Source organism: Gossypium raimondii, chromosome 10 (genome assembly GCF_025698545.1).
Source record: "Gossypium raimondii isolate GPD5lz chromosome 10, ASM2569854v1, whole genome shotgun sequence".
Taxonomy (NCBI): domain Eukaryota; kingdom Viridiplantae; phylum Streptophyta; class Magnoliopsida; order Malvales; family Malvaceae; genus Gossypium; species Gossypium raimondii.
The window spans coordinates 15,097,401-15,114,787 of NC_068574.1; the positions used below are offsets into that span (position 1 = coordinate 15,097,401).

At 32.4% G+C, this 17,387-nt stretch overlaps 2 protein-coding genes across 4 annotated transcripts; one reads left to right on the forward strand and one right to left on the reverse strand.

The window, feature by feature from the left end:
- The first annotated feature begins 10,118 nt into the window (after window positions 1-10,118).
- LOC105777646 (uncharacterized) lies at window positions 10,119-14,879 on the forward strand. 3 transcript variants are annotated; one of them, XM_012601004.2, is made up of 8 exons: window positions 10,119-10,590; window positions 11,353-12,977; window positions 13,082-13,172; window positions 13,311-13,468; window positions 13,561-13,615; window positions 13,723-13,802; window positions 13,891-13,984; window positions 14,216-14,879. In XM_012601004.2, the coding sequence occupies exons 2-8, from the start codon at window positions 12,054-12,056 to the stop codon at window positions 14,752-14,754; spliced, it is 1,941 nt and encodes a 646-aa protein (XP_012456458.1). In that variant the 5' UTR covers window positions 10,119-10,590; window positions 11,353-12,053; the 3' UTR covers window positions 14,755-14,879. The 3 variants fall into 3 exon arrangements, with proteins under 3 accessions (XP_012456458.1, XP_012456463.1, XP_012456459.1); XM_012601009.2 differs by having other exon boundaries at window positions 10,121-10,590; window positions 13,564-13,615; XM_012601005.2 differs by lacking the exon at window positions 10,119-10,590 and adding an exon at window positions 11,004-11,170.
- A 46-nt stretch (window positions 14,880-14,925) lies between these two features.
- LOC105777648 (protein MKS1) lies at window positions 14,926-15,745 on the reverse strand. Its single transcript, XM_012601010.2, has one exon. The coding sequence runs from the start codon at window positions 15,667-15,669 to the stop codon at window positions 15,058-15,060; it is 612 nt and encodes a 203-aa protein (XP_012456464.1). The 5' UTR covers window positions 15,670-15,745; the 3' UTR covers window positions 14,926-15,057.
- Window positions 15,746-17,387: the final 1,642 nt, after the last annotated feature.

Sequence of the window (17,387 nt, forward strand, 5' to 3'; positions counted from 1 at the left end):
TGAAATTGCTCTTAAATTTCAAAAGTCTAGTACTTCAAAGGTATGGGATGAAATGGCAGAGCTTGAATGTGAGAACAAAGACGAATTGAAGGCACAGTGCAATCAATGTAATACCATATTCTATGTTAAATCTTCTAATGGAACCTCCCATTTAAGACGTCATCTAAATAGTTGTTTGGAAAAATTTATTAAAGACGTCACGCAATACACCATAGCCACTCAACCATCCTTAAGAAGTGGTTTATCTATAAAATCTTACAAGTTTGATGCTTATGAGTGTCGTCAAGTTATTTATACTTTTCTTGTGTATGGCATTTAGGACAGTTGAAGAACTAGGATTTATATACATGATGAGTATTGCTAGTCCTAATTTTAAGAATATAAGTAGACATACAACTGCTAGGGATGTCCTAATGTATTATGCAAAAGAGAGAGACCATGTTAAAGAAGAGTTGGCTAAAGCACCTAGTTTAATTTGTCTAACTTATGATAATTGTAACTTTGAGCATACTAATGATGAATACATTTGCATTATTGCTCATTGGGTTGACAAAGAGTGAAAGCTACAAAAGAGAATCATAAGGTTTAGAGCTTTATCTCCTTCGTATGATGGTCTGAACATAACGGATGAACTTGTTTTATGTTTATCTTAGTGGGGGTATAGACAAGAAAATTTTTAGCATCATTTTGGATAATGCTTCTTAAAATGATGTTATGGTTTCTTGTCTTAGAGATTGTTTTCATGCAAATCAGCTATTTTGTGTGATGGTATTTTCTTTTCAAGTTAGATGTGCACATATATCAAATCTTATAGTTAAAGTTGGTTTGGAACTTGATGATGATGTTGTTGGTAAGATTCGAAATAGACTAAAGTACATAAAAAAGTCAGGAATTTGTAGGAAAATATTTTATGATGTGGTTGATAAAAGCTTTCATTTGAATATGACCAAAAAGTTGCATCAAGATGTGTATATGAGATGGAATTCTACTTATTTGATGCTTGAATATGCTCTTTACTATATAGATGTGTTAGATTATTGGGGCTAACGACATAAAGATTTTCAAATATTTGCACTTTCTGATGAGGAGTGGAGAAATGTTGTTATTCTTTGTAAATTTTTGAAAGTCTTTTATGATGTGACGTGTTTTTTCTGGTTCTAATTATCCAACGGCTAACCTTTATTTTAGAGGGGTTTAGAAGGTTTAAAAGGTCTTACTTGATACAGTTAAATGTTTCTCATTCTTTTTTAACTCCGATGGTTGAGCAAATATAAGAGAAATTTAATAAATATTGGGTTGAGTATTCTTTAATATTGTCACATGCTACAATTTTAGATCCTGGTTACAAGTTAAATTATGTGCAGTAGTGCTTTATTACAATTTATGGTACTCATGCTTCGGACTTTATGCAAACCATTCTTAGAAATTTTAAACTATTGTTTGATGAGTATGTTAAAAGCTTTAAATGCACGTCTTCCTCTTTGGTCGGGAGTTTCAATGTTTCGGATAATGATCCTGTTAATTCTAGCTTGCATCAACTCAATGTTAATAGGGCTGATTTGGGAGGAGAATATGATAAGAGTGATGATTATAATTGATACTTAAGTGAATCCAATACTAAGAGTGAAAAGTCAAAGTTAAACATTTATTTGGAAGAATTAGAGCTTGAGTTCAATAGCCAAATCAATGTATTGGATTATTGGAGCAAAACTTCAATTCGATATCATGAGCTTTCATTATTGGCTCGTTATCTATTAGTAATTCCAATATCGACTGTAGCTTTCGAGTTGGCTTTTAGCATGGGGAAGAAAATTATCACACATTTAAAGAGTTCACATAAACCAAAACTGGTTCAAGCTGTTGTTTGCTTTCTGACTTTGCATTTGTTTCTCTAATAATAAGGTAATAATCCCGTTTTATTTCTGATATGTGATATCAAAAGAAAATAAAATCCTTTAGTGTGTTAGGGTTACCAAGAAAACAATATCAAAAGGTCTAGTAGTTGTTTTTGATTTTTTTCTCTCTCTCAAAAGTTCAAGAGAATTTTACTGTTCATTTTTTACTAGGTGGATTATGTAAAGGGCAAGACGTTATTGTTGCAACTTAGGATCGACATCGTTTAAAGGAATCATATCAACAATGTTGTTCATCGCTCTTCCAGTTTTGAAAAGTTATATTTTCGACCCTTGTTTCAACCCAATTCGTTCCTCGTACATGGATCCATGGTTGATGACTGCCAGAATAATTTTTTCGCTGCGCCATGGAGCGTATCGGCGTTCCAACAAGTAGCATATACATATACTTCACATTCAATATAGCCAGAACATTTCGGTTATTAGATCACAATTTCTAGAATAACACCAAGTTAGGGACTAATTCGTGCAAATAAAACTCCAAAAATAATTCTGGGCATATATAAAGACTAAACTGAACATATCATACATATACATAATATGAATAATTCAGTCAGTCAATTCATGGATTCTAGCATATTTCATAATATCATGGACTTAATTGAACAATTTAAATCACCAAAAACAATTTGGGAATCAATTAAGGACTAAATTGAACGAAACATAAGATTTTGGGTCAAAACTATAGTATTTGTGAAACAGGGGACACACGACCGTGTGGCTAGGCTGTGTGACAGACTGTGGTCGTGTGGTATTTACAAAGTCAACCTAGAAGGGAGACTTGGTCATGTGACAGGCTGTGTAGAAGGTCTTGGGTCGTGTAAAGGGTCTTGGAACGTGTGAGAATCGTAAAACCTAGGGTTTTAAGGGGAACATGACCTTGTAAGGGGTCATGTAGTCCACACGGGTGGCTCACACGCCCGTGTGGTTAGCCGTGTAACCCTATTCCGAGGCACGGTTTGTCCCGATTCGCTTGTAAAGAAACACACACCTTTCATCGACAACCTGAGTGACTTTCCTCACATTCAAATCTGATCTAAGGTACCTATAACAGGTCCTTCAACCGACAATTACGCAAGAATTAATAACGATTTTGAAGTAAAATCAAGATTTTAGTAGATTTTTGGCAAAATTCTTAAAAGATCCATTAATTCGAATAAAAGATTAACATCAGATGTAAATGCTACAAGAATTTGGCATTAATAATCGGGATCAAATTGAACTTACCTATTATTGGTGAGGATTTAGGACGTTTCAAAGGGTGACTACGGAACCAGTTGAGAATCGTCTTTAAATCGAGAATAGATTTTTGGGTTCGGGAAGCAATATAATTTTCAACAACAAAATAATTTGAAATATGATGAAAAAAATGGGGAGAAAAGAAAAGATGAAGAGAAAGAGAAAAGAGGGAGGAATTCTAATTTGGAATAGAAAATAAAACAAAATCCTAATGTAATTAGGAAAAAGGGGCCTAAATAGCTAGGTTTTCAAATTTTTTAAGGGGTTGCAGGGTAATTTACCCTTGCCGTCGAAACTAAAAGGAAAATGGGGGAGTTTGGCGTGACTTAGACTTGAGAATCCAAGGGATAAGGGAGAATGCTTAACCAATTAGACTGCTGCCCACACTTGTTTATTTTCTACTCCATTTTTTTTTTGGAAAATATTTTCAACTCCATTTAATATATGTTTTAGGGGTGTTTTTCATTCTAGTTTGCTGAAATTAGAAAAAAGAAAAGAAATGAGAGAGATGTGGTTATAACCTAGGATCTTTAAGGAGTGTACTAGTTACTTAACTATCAAGCCTAAGACTTATTTCTTAGTTATTCATTTCATCCAACCCCTTATATTTTGGGGCATTACACTCGAATTCGACTAGATCAATAGCTTGAGCTACTCGAGCTCGATAATTGTTGAACCGAGTTCAATTTTTTTAGTTGAACTCGAGTAACTTGCGAGCACTAGTGTCTCATTTATACTTTTAGTTGTAGTTTTAAGCCATGTATGAAAAACAATACATTTAATATATATAAAATTAAATTAATTCAACAATTAATCATAATTATGATAATTAATATAGATTAAAACCAAATATATATTAACCAAAAACGGTAATTATGTTATATATTAACCAAATCTCAAAACCAATAGATTTTAAAATTTGTAATATTAATACTAAGTAGTATATAAGTATGAGAACATAATGTAGTAAAGTTAAAATAAAAAAGATATTGATAGGGCAGTTATGCATTAATGTTAAAAGAAAATCATATATTAGGTGAAAACAAATATATGATCACATGCTCCTACTGATAATAGCTTTAATTGCTTATTTTGTATTACAATTAAGAAGTAATTGATGCAGGAGATTCGTATCTCGAGGGGATGTCCATCTTTCCTTCTAATCTTAATTAATCAAATGGCACCCACAAACTAGAACAAATCAACTTTTTTTAATCTAATAATTCACTTAAAATGTTACGCAAGGGGGAATGAGAGGAAAGGGCGCCTTGGAAATTGAGAAGCTGAAATGGTAGGGAGTTGGGGCAATGTGCATTTTCCAAGTCTTAAGTTGGGGGTTAAAATATGTATAATTTCAATTATCAAATATTAGACCCTCCCAAGTGCCCCAAGATTTGGTGAGGCAGTGAGGAGTTCCCTTTTGCCATACAACTTGGGAGTTGGGAATTGGAATGCTTGTGTATGTTTTTAAAACTCAACTTGCAATTATCTTTTTACGTAGAAAAAGTAATTACAATATAGAAACAAAATACACCTTTTGCTTACTGGAAAGGGAATAAGAAGATTTTGAGGAGATATGTCCTCAACAACTAAAGACCTTGATCTGCTTATATGGCAAAGATTGCCTTTTGGTGTACACATGCCAATTACCACAAATTAGTGCTTTAACTAAACTACACAACACATTTTCGGACATTACCGCACGAACCCATTAATTGATTATATAATATCATGGTTGACTAAACTCATACTTTCAATATCATGATTTCCACCATTCCTTACAATCTCTTTAATCTTTATATCTCTTCTTACTTAAATTTATTCTTCAACTTTTTCAAAAGAATCGAATTTGACCATCTAACATTTCAAAATGAGTAGAATTAATTTTTTTTTATGAAAACACCGACTAAAACGTTAAATTTTAAACATGACAACCCAAGTATACTTTATGCTCTTTTTTCATGAACATTTTACATTTTTGAATATTTTATAGTTTTTAAAGTATTTATTGATGTAGCGTATAAGACAAATAGTTACATATCAACATGAAATACACATGGACTACCACAAGGGTCATCACACTAACATCGTTAAAAATTAATTTTTAGTTAGTATTTTTGTTAAAGAAAAACAATTTAACTGATCATTTTGAAAGGTTAATGACTAAATTTAGCCAAAAAAGAATAAGAGCCAAATTGACTAAATGTAAACGTTAAATACTAAATTTATCATTATACCTTCTTAAAATAGCGGCACTTATGACTCGTTCTATGGTTGAAACAGAGTTAACATTTTAAAGAGAGCTAAATATAATTGTACCATTGTATTAGATTATATTTTATATTTTTAGAAAAATTAAATCACAACTTTACCATCTTTGAGGGACCAAAATGTAATTCTACTTTTATTATTTTATAATTTTAGAAATTTTTATTTACATATAAATATATTTATATGGATGCAATTGAGATATATTTACATGTATTTATAATATAAAATTTATTTTTGAACAAAATAACATATAATTTGTGAAGAAACTAAAACTTAGGCTATAAATATATATGTGGAAAATATTTAAATGTATATACAATTTATCAAGAAACTAAAAGTTAAACTATAAATATATATACAAAAAATCTTTTAAAATATCGATAAACTCACAACGGTACACCAAAATATATCAATATTGATACATACTAATACCAACACAAAAACAATACGCCCACAAATACCATACTAACTACCTTGACTCAAACCCCTTATCCTTTAGCTTCACCCTCATTCCTTCATCGTAGGTACTCCCCAAAGAAATAAATAATTGACCATAAAATGTACTTTATTCTCATGAGACTAATTCAACTCATTTTATGTTTGACAAAAACAATACTATTATGATGCTTAGGTGTGACTGTTCGATCGAATTGAGTGAAAAATTTTTAAGTTAATCGAGTTCACGAGTCCCATTTTGTCATCCTAATTTAATTTGAAAATTTTTGAATCGAATCGAGTGAAATTATTCGAGTTAAATTAAAAAACTAAACATGTTAAATAAAAACATTATTATGGTATAACTAATTCCATGTTAGAGCACATAAATTTGAAACCATATATATTTGAATTTTTTAAAGCAAAATAAAAAAAATACTTCAGTATGATAAATTTGAATCATTAATTAGGTCCCACAATTATTATTTTAGAATATTTTTAAAATTTTAACTTTTTTATATATTTTTTAGAATTCTTTTAAAAGTTTGAGAATTTTTTAAAAATATAAATTTTGAATTTTTGAAAATTATTTTAAAATTTTTTTTATAATTTTTGTTGTGAGAGACCAATTTGCTTATTCAAATTATTTGAGTTGTCCGAATTGTGAAATTCAGCTCGACTTGAACTCAAAACTTGAATCAAGTTATTCGAGTTGACTCGAATAATTCGAATAATTCAATTCGATTAACTCGAAATTCAAAATCTTTTTCGATTTTTTCGAATCGAATCAAATTTTACTTACTCCTAATAGTACTCTTTAACAAGCATTTCCTCCAATATATTGAAAAAACTTTTAAATCTACCAAAAAACACTTTTCCAATAATAAATAAAATAAAGAAAAGAGGTTGATTGAAAAAAAATTCTAAATATTAAAATTTTCAATTCAAATTTGTTTGAAGATTTGTTGTTAAAAAAGAAAAAGAAAAAGCATAAAACGATTGGGTATTTCCAAAGTGATAGAGGTCTTTAAAATAGGACCTCATGTGCTCAACTTGTAAGGATTAAGTTTTAATTGAATTGACAATAACACTAAAAACATATGAATTCCAACTCCACTAATCAGTTTCAAATATTTACCATGTTATTCAAACATATCAACTTAACCAAAAAGGAAAAGGGTTGACAGCTGGTAACACGAGGGAGTATAAAATAGGCATTCGTCTTTTGGCCTTAAATGAGAGGAAATCGAGAGAAGATTGAGTGGAGATGTGCCCCTAACAGCTAGGGACTAATCAATCCTTAGGTGGCTAATATTGGCTTAATCAAATCATTTTATACATATAACTTCATTGCCAGCACACGATACTTTCACTCTCTTTTCCTAGTGGAGATTCCCTCCTTTGCACCACTCAGTTCAGCCATTGTCGTTCAAGGTTAGTTCTTTACTTCTCCATATCTAATTTATTATTTATCTATTTCCTGTTATAATATTTGTTTTCTCTTTCTTTTTTTTTCTTCTCATGTTTTCATTTTTCTTGTTTATATCTACAACCCATTTTTCTATAAGAAGTGAACTCTTTTTTTTTTTTTGGCATACTAATAAAATTAGGCTGTTTGTATATTTGTTAATTTGGAGTTTATTTTGTTGGAGTTAAATTTCACCTCAATTTTTTAAAAGAAATTAATTTTGATTATTATTTTTTAAAATTAAATTATTATTTTTGACAATTAAAACATTAAAAATTTTATAAGTTTGTTGGTCCATTGGTTCAATTAAAATATTAAAAGATGAAAAATAAAATAAAAACTCGATTCAATCGATCTGTATTGATTCTCGATTTAAATGATTCAAAATCACTTTTTGAATTGGTACTCTGCTCAATTTCTAATCCAATGAATCTGAGTGACTAATTTGATCGTTGAAACCAAATGAGAGGGTTAATTTTTGGTTTGGGTGACAAAATTATGTTAGAAGAAGGAAGATGTTATAAGTGAAGAAACAAGGAAATTAATTAATGATATGAAAGGCTCGCTATTGTTATATGGAAAAGCAAATAGCATAAATAATTGAAGGGATGGGGGATTTGTTGCCAAAACCACTGCCTTTTGTTTTCCCTTTTACCTTCTTTCTTGCTCCTTTGGCTACTTTGTGTTTGTCTTTACATCTGCTTGGCATTTGACAAGCCACATGATTTTACACCTATACGTATTAGTTTTAGAAATTGATAATATTAAACACCCTAAAACTAGATTAAAGAAAAAAGAAATTATGAAATAAATAATCTTAAAAAGAGAGAGGTAATTTTTAATGGAAATAGTTAGTCATTGTCAAAATATAATACCATTATTAGGCAACCCACTTTCTTTATATTTAAATTTGTAACTATCTCTTTTAATTAAACTCTATTACTTTAATTTTCCCAATCTTCTGAAAGAATATCAATTTAGAAATGCTAAATAATTATATTAAATTTTGAAAAGGTGATTCCTTCACTTTTGATTTTGGTGCCGATTTCTCATTTTTACTCCAAGTTTCCCGGCACTAAGCTTGAGGTGACATTAACATCTTTTGATGCTATACAATATAATAAAGAAATTCAGGAATACATTTATTAATTATTACTTATTACTTAACTCTACTCGATTGTATCATAACTCAATTAGTATGTGCATTATTGGTAATGTAGGAGAATGTGAGTTCAGTGTGTTGAAGCGAATATTATCAGAATTTATAATGAGATTATTCAAAAAAAATTATTAGTTAAGTTTTAACCACAAAATGGTATTTAAATTATTTTCTTTTCTCATGTTGTTATATATCTCATCTTTTTTTTGTCACAAGTGACACCCTAATTATACTCTTGTTGCCTAAAGTGGTATCTAAATTATACTCCATTACTCAGGATACCCTAACTATTGTAAAAATTATCTTAGCCAATCATCTTATGGCATGTGGCAAATTTTAACTTAAAAGTTAAAAACAAATATTATTTCTTTGAGTTTATTTTAAAGACCTTATAAAATATTCATCTTTTTTCTTCACTTAAAACTCCAATATTTGATAACAAAATCCAGGTATTTTCTTTTCATTTTTAAACGTTGATTTTGACTCCTTTTCACCTTGATTCAAGAGTCAAGGCCTATATATTATTTTTAAAAAATACTTTTCTCTCTTTATTTCTATATACTTTACATAAAATAGTTAATATTCATTGAACCGAAAAACTCAAATAAATCATAAAATCCAAATACTAAGAAGAAGTTATATAGAAAAAATTGTAAAAGGATTGCACAGGAAAGTTGTCTAATAGAAGAAAAAAGAAATGCATTAAAAGAGACGAAAGAATTGCAGGGGCAGGAGGGAGAGAGCGTAAAAAATTGAGAATTAGGGTATTCATAACTTAATTTAATTCTATTCTTTTAATTTAAATAATTTATAATTATCTTATTGAGTTAATAAATATTTTTAAAAATCAACCTAAACATAATATATATAAATAAAATTACAAACAACAGTGTGGAATGAATGGAGGTGTTCAAATCTGTCCTGTAATTTTTGTAGTTAAATCTATCCTATAAAATAAACAACCACGTGGATGGTTTTCTACCTTTTGTATTTATTCACTATTTTGCTGTTAATCCCCTTCTCAATAAAAAATAAAATGTTAGCCAATCATAATTCACACATTGAAGATCTTTTTTTGTTTGTTTGTTTATGAATCAACGTTACAGATGCATGATGCATAATGCATAATGTTTATCCTTCCAAATTCATTTTATATTTCCTTGAAAAGAAAGATGTAATATAGAAAATAACAATACCAAATCTTTTTTCTATTGTTCATGCTATTTTCAACTTTCTTTTTTCAAGTCAAACAACACATTCACATCAAAGATATATTTTTATATATATTATATTTGTTCTCCCACTAGTGCAGCCTAAGGTTGGGTTATTATCCAAATCCTTTTCATCAGGTTATCATGAGATTTATTGACACATGAATGGCTTCAATGGGAGTGGCAATGGTGGATTGTTGTAAACATAATCCAAAAAACTCCAAAAGTCTAAATCAAATAATGGGTTGGAAAATAATTTTTTTTTAAGGGAAAAAAGGTGAAAATGGCGTGGTCTCAAGGCAACCCCATTTGCCATTAGCAAAGACAGTGACACTGGGTTTTGGAAGCTTTTGATATTTTGCCGACTGGTTCATGCCATCACCCATATTTATCTTCTCCGTTTATTTTCTTCAATGTCACCACCGTACAATCCCGTAATCAGAATCTTAGACTCTCTTAGCACAAGCAAATAAAATGTGCCTCATGAAACTGTAGTGAACAAAAATGGCAAAGCTTGTTTGAGATTTTGGTGTAACTTCAAAAGCTATATACCTATATGTAGGAGAAAGAAATGGAATAGAAAAAAGGGTCTTTCTTTCTTTCTTCTTCTTTTTTTTTTTACTTTCTTTCTTCTTCTTTTTTTTTTTTACTTTCTTTCATTTTGAGTTCAATGATGACGTGATAAAAATCCCAAGATGAAATCTTTTGTTTTGTTGAAGATGGAATTGAAACCCCAGAATCCCCAAGTAAGGAACCCTTCCCCACTTTGATGATGATCTGGTTTGGATTAGGTACCAGCAACACCCCAAAAAACCCGGAATTTTGCTCTAAAATAAGGCACAGACAGATCAACTTAGATGAGGGAAACACCCAACACACTCAAAACCAGAACAGGTAAACTGAGATCAACAAAGCTACACTCTTCTTGATGTTCGCCTGTTTTTATCAAACTTAAAAGATCAACATAAAATCATCTGCTGCAATACCAAACCCAAGAGAGGGTCTGAATCTGAGGGTGTGTTGTTTTTGGTTTGCTGAAAATGAATCCAGCCTACCTATATGTTTTTAAACCATTTATGGTTTCTTTGCTAGCTCAGTAGAGACCCCTAGCCTCTGTAATTATATAATTATTTTTTTAACTATTCTTTTTGTGCTTTATTGGGGACCCTTTGAACTGGTGTCGTTCAGCCTATTGCTGCTACTGTTGGTGTTTCATAGGCTGTCTAATTCCCACCATTTAATGCCCTTTCTTGGCCTTTTAAAACTCAGCCTAATTAAATCACATAACAGAACCTGTACTAGCTTTTAAAGGTTAAGTCCTTTTTTTTATTTTTCTGAAAAAGAAAATTTTAAAACTTTTATCGACTCCAATAATCTATGATATGCAACTTACTTTTCACAACTTTTCTTTTTCTCCTCACTACTTAAAAGCTGAATTGTCAGTTTTCTTCCTTCAGAATTCTGCTGTATCGGGGTACTAAGAATAATTTAGTCCTTATTACTATTACCAATTAGTATTATACATTTTTAAATTCTAGCAGGGTTTCCATATTTTCATGTTCAAAACCTTCTTCATTTGGTGTTATGGAGTTTCCAAAATTTCCCCATTTCGTTCTGTTCTGCCATTAATTTTGGTTAACTTGTTGGTGTTTACAGATATCGGTAGATATAATCATCACCATTCCCTTACCAACACAAATCCAAGAGAAAAAAAGAGAAAGAGCTTTGTTGCAGAAAAAGCACAAGTCTAGGTTCTTGTTTCCCGAGCTGCGCCGCTTCTTCTTGTCGCTCGTGCGTTCCCAAAATCCCAAATCTCGAGGCCCTCAATGCCGAACCACACACTCTCTCTACAACCCATTTGGTTTTCGATTCTGGGTTTCTCTTCATATTTGCCCCTTTAAGAGTTTCAAGGTTTTTCCAAAGGTTTAAAATCGAGTTTTGAGGTGTTGAGCAACCCATGATCAAAAGGGAAGAGTCGGTGATAGTGTTTTTCTGGAAATTTCCATTGTCTGCTTTTTGCATGGAACCCAAGGTACTAGCCTTGAAACCATTCAAACATCGGTCTTTGTTTTTAACTATTTGATTATTTCCACCATTCCGGGCCCTGGGTATCATCATTTTTTTTAATGTTAATTGTATATTGGGATCCATATATGTTCAAGTTCTAGAGCATGCTTGTTGCTAATTTTGCTTTGAATTGCTTGACTTCAATCCCATTATTTTGCTTTATCAATTGAGTTAAAACTCGTCTGTGAATTGGGGATTCAAAAAGGGTTCCAGGAAAGTTCTTGGGTTGCTTAGAGGCATGTACTGAAAGAGTTGGTTTTGATGTGGAACACTAGTCTTAGTTACTAGTCATGCTAAGCTCTGAAGAGGGTGAAAATGATGTCTTCTTTGATTCTTTGGATTGCTTGTCGATCGAAGAGCCTGTTTTAGCGAAACAAGGATTAGAGTGTGGGAAATTAGAGTATGAAATTTGGATGAATGAACCTGGAAGTGTTAAGGAGCGGCGTGAAAGATTTCTTCTCGGAATGGATCTAGTTGAGTTTGCAAATTCATCAAGGATAAAGGATTTGCAGAGGATCACAGAGTGCAGTGATGCTGTCTTGAGTTCTTCGTGTCCGTCTGCTGGCAATGGTGAAGGAAGTATTGCTGATTGTGATAGGAAAATGATGTGTGAAGCCAATTTGTTGCTCGATGAATCAACAGCAGCTCTCGAGAGCGAGAATAAGGTATTTGAACAACAGGAAACACAACAACACTTGGATGAATCTGAAAAGGCTGAAGTTAATAGGAAGAAATTCAAGAAATGGTGGAAACACTTTTCCAGCATGAGGAAAGTTGGGGTAAGCAGGGGTTCATCTAAGACATCGAAACCGAGTTTCGAAGTATGTGAAACAAACAGAGTGATGGTTCAGTCCAACAAGAAAGGATACATGGAGTTTTCAGCACTTTACATGGGACAAGAAATACAGGCTCACAAGGGCTTCATCTGGACAATGAAGTTTAGCCCTGATGGTCAGTATTTAGCAAGTGGTGGTGAAGATGGGGTAGTCCGTATATGGCGTGTGATGTCAACAGATGCCTTTAGTAAACCTTTGATGGCTGAGCACAATTTAGGTAGATCGATGGACAAAGGGAAATTCGGTTTTGGCAGAGAGAAGCTGGTTGACTCTCAAGTTGTTATTCCTAATAAGATTTTTCGGATTGAGGAGTCACCAATCCAGGAGCTTCATGGTCATGGCAGTGACGTTTTAGATGTTGCATGGTCCAGATCAAATGTGAGTAGATGCAGAAACTTAGCAGTCTATCGTACTTGAATTAAATCCTCTTTAGACCCTTGTTTGTTTATTTTTGTTTGCCTGAATCAAATTTTTTGTTGCAGTTTCTCATTTCCTCTTCCATGGATAAAACGGTCCGTCTCTGGAAAGTCGGCTGCAATCAGTGTTTAAATGTTTTTCATCATAACAATTACGGTAACCATGAAATGACTATCCTATTTGATATTAGTCCCTTTTTGGTTTAGATTGGCTTATATTGTCGATTTCTCTAGTTTGAAATATGTAATGTCATACTCTAAATTCTGACCCTATATATATGTTGTATGTAAACAGTCACTTGCATTCAGTTCAATCCCATTGATGACAGTTATTTCATCAGCGGTTCTATAGATGGAAAAGTTAGGATTTGGGGAGTGTCGGAGAAGCGAGTCATTCACTGGGTGGATGTTTGGGACATTGTAACTGCTATATGTTACCGGCCTGATGGAAAGGTGTGTGTGGTGTCTGAATACTTGATCAAATATTCTTCTGCTAAAAACGTTTTTTCTGGTGATCGTAATTCTTTCATGCCCCTTCATTCTAGCAGGAATTTATTGCCGGTTCCATTAGAGGTACTTGCCATTTTTATCAAGTATCAGGTAATGGTTTCTTCCATGTTCGAGTTCTATTCTACTGTTTTTAGTTGTTCAATCATTCCTTTCAATTCGGCCCGAGTGTTTTTGATATTATGTTATTGGCACTATAGGTGACGACATTATTTTGGAGGCCGAGATTCATATTCATGGCAGAAAGAAAACTTCAGGCAACAAAATCACAAGTATTCAGGTTTTGCACTGAAGATCTTGGTGCTACATATAACTTGCTTGCAGTAACATTTTCATTCATTACTTCTTATTTCCATTCCATCTTCCAGTACTCCCAGGATGAACCTCACAAAGTTATGATAACTTCTAAAGATTCCAAACTCCGAATACTCGATGGGGTTGATACTGTTCGTAAATTTAAAGGTAACATTTTGTATTCTGACCCGGAATTGGGTTTGTTCATTTGGTGCTTGCTCTGTTCTTCAGTCTGCACTTTGAATTTGATGGCAATGATAGTTCTTTTAATTGATTGCTTGCTGCCGGCCTTTCCTTGATTCGAAAACATATCCAAAGTTGCATTATTACGAAAAGCTTCAAAACTTCAGTCATTAAGTTGTAATTTTCATAGTCTAATATTTTGCTTGAATATTGCAGGACTCCCCAAGTCCAGAAGTCAGATGTCAGCATCTTTTACGTCCACTGGGAGACATATAATCTCAGTTGGAGAAGACTGTCGTGTTTATGTTTGGAACTACGATGACATTTGCCCTCGAACATCGAAACATACAAAATCTGTTTCTTCTTGCGAACACTTCTTCTGTGAAGATGTGTCTGTAGCAATACCTTGGTTAGGCCAAGGTTCAGATCAGCGGCACTCGGATCGGTCACTGAGAGGGGATCAGATAGAGGGCACTTCTTGGATCAGAGATTCGCAACGATTCTCACTTGGAAACTGGTTCTCCATAGATGGCTCCTGCAAGAGTTCTGCAACATGGCCTGAAGAAAAACTTATGTTGTGGGAAATAACAGTTGCAGAAGACGAGTATTATTCGTATGAACAACAACAGCTCTGTCACAACTACGGCGACTATCACGCAACCTTGCCAGAAACATGGGGCCTCGTGATTGTTGCAGGCGGACGGAACGGAAGAATCAAGACATTCCACAACTATGGATTGCCTGTTAGTCTATAGGATTTTTTTGTTGCAAGGGGTCGACTTGAAAGAACTCTCATTTGTGAATTTTTTTCTAGGTTGAAGATATTCAACCCATTGGCCACCAGATTTCAGTTAAAATTAGAATTAAAATTCAAATACAAGCTAAATTAAAATTGCATTCTTTTTACATTAAAAAAAAAAAAACTCTTACAACAAATTCATCATTTCTTTTTATAAAGTTAGCATATTATTACAATTGAAGAAGCCACTAAATCTAGCAATACAATCTCCAAATATAGAAACCCAAAATTTGATTTGGAAAATTTAAATAAATTTTGGTTAAAGTTTCCAAATTTGAGTAAAAAAATCAGAAGAAAGAGTTGGAGAAGAAATTAAAGACTCGGAAAGCAATATAGAAGAGGGGCTTGCCATTAACCCACTCCCGTAAAACATCGGGCTCCAGTCATTCAAAACCGTCATCATTCGAGCTTCCGACGCCGGCGAAAAGATCGTTCCCGTTTCTACAGCCGGCAACGCTTCCGGCGCAGGCGAAAGTATCCCTGGTGGAATCCGAATCAAACCCTCTTCCATCCCACCTTCCCCGAACACCCCCACTTCTACTACTCTCTCTCTTGGGGTCAGACTTGCCTTCTCCGTCACTGCCATCCTAGCCGCCGGCGATATTGCGCCACCGCTAGAGAAGCTTTCGGATGAAAGCCCGGTGTATCGTTGTACTACTGACATGAAGTCGGATTGTTCAGCGTGGATGACTTTGGGTGAGACAGCGTAGATGACTACAGGCTCGCGACGGTGTTGGACAGCGGGAGGGACAGCGGCGCGAGGTGGCGGGTGAGGTGGTTTTTTAACTTTATGGGAGTCTTTGCTGAGTCTGAGTGGGTTGGGGCGTGGACCTTGGATTTGTAACTGGCGCTTGGGAAAGTGAAGGTCCATGATTGAGGATGGGCAGTAAAGAAAGGTTTCGAGAGACGAAGATCAGAGAATGATGAGCAATTTTTATTTAGTTGGTAATGATGATGATAAGAGGCTTTGAGGCACATTATTTTGACTTTTGACCAAAAGAATTGACTAGTCAATGCAAATATTAGTATTACTTTCTTTTTTTTCCTTTCTGAAATTTATCTCCAACTTATAAATTTAGGGGTGGGCAGATTGCTTTAGTTGTTTTGGGCTGCAAGAGTTTGGATTTAATAGTCAAACTCGATGATAAAAGTTTACAAGAGTTTGTTGAGCTAAAACCTTTAAAATAAAAAAACGTTGGAATGAACAACTTTTTTCTATGGCCGATTGGAAGTGAGATATGTGGAATGATATATCTAATCATGCTTGCTAAAAAATTACTCTTTGCCATATACTCAAACCTAATAGAGTGCCAATATATCAGTAGCATTTATTCTCCCATTTTCATTTCACCTCTAAAGTCCAAAGTAAATCTCAAAAAAAAAAAAAAAACCCTCCATGTGAATCTACAAAAAAACACTCCACCATGAATCTACAAAAATCAATATTGCTGCGAGAAATTTTCAGTTGAGCCCATTCATCCTTGAATATTTATGTATTCTTAATTTATTTTTAATTTACTTGTGTAAAATAATTTCTTATGCAATTTTATATTAATTGAAATATACTACTTGACAAATTTATTTAGAGTGTGACATAATTATCACTAATTTGTATACTAAGAACATGATATAATTATATATAATTTAAAATTATACAATTTCCACAAGGCTAATATTTGCAAATAAGGAACTTAAGAACTTTGTTTATTTAAATTTCTAAAATATCCACTACTTAATTTTCATAATGGATGTTTTAATTTCTTGGTAATAGTGTTTCATTTCATAATTTCACCCAATAAAATTAAAGTATTATAAACAAATAAATACTTAAGAATAAAATGTGGCATATCCTTATTTGTTATTTTACGCATCACTTTTAGCTATCAACTAAATTTTACTAAACAATTAATAGAATCAGTTGGTCAAACCAACTACTACAATCAATAATCACTATCAACTATCAACTAATTGCCAAATAGGGTATATATTGATATCATTATTGATAAAATTTGTATTTTTTCCATTCATTTTCCTCTCATTAATATAAACTTACTTTTTATATATATATATAATTAATATAAGCACACTTCCTATAACATAATTAATGTAAAAACGTTTTATTAATATTTATTTATAAATCTTTCATTTTTTGTTTAATTTAATAATGACATGTCATCAGGGGTAAAACTAGGGAGGTTAACAAGAACCCCACCCCTAAAATAGAAAAAATTTCTATTTAAGCCCTTTGAAATTTTAAAATTTTAAATTAATAAAGGTAAAATTGCACTTTGACCCCCTAAAATGATAAAAGTTTGATTTAATCTTTTAAAATTATAAAGATAAAGGCTATTAAAATGGTGAAATTGCATTTTTACTATTGTAAAAATTACAATTTAATTTCGCCCCCTAAAAAAATTTTCTGGCTTTGCCCCTGCATGTCATATTATTAGTTACGGATGATGCATGAGACTTATGTACTGACGATGCATCATATATTATTCTTATAATAAATATAAATACACTTTCTCATAATTAATTAATTCCCAATAAAAAAAGTATAATTTACTAAACTTCATTTTTATTGATATT

Bases quoted from the DNA above. Each gene is read 5' to 3' on its own strand.
- LOC105777646 (XM_012601004.2), top strand. From the start codon at position 12,054: ATGCTAAGCTCTGAAGAGGGTGAAAATGATGTCTTCTTTGATTCTTTG. The intron at 12,978-13,081 runs GTGAGTAGATGC...TTTTTGTTGCAG, and splicing joins TTGCATGGTCCAGATCAAAT to TTTCTCATTTCCTCTTCCAT. The intron at 13,803-13,890 runs GTTTTGCACTGA...TCCATCTTCCAG, and splicing joins ACAAAATCACAAGTATTCAG to TACTCCCAGGATGAACCTCA.
- LOC105777648 (XM_012601010.2), bottom strand. From the start codon at position 15,669: ATGGACCTTCACTTTCCCAAGCGCCAGTTACAAATCCAAGGTCCACGC.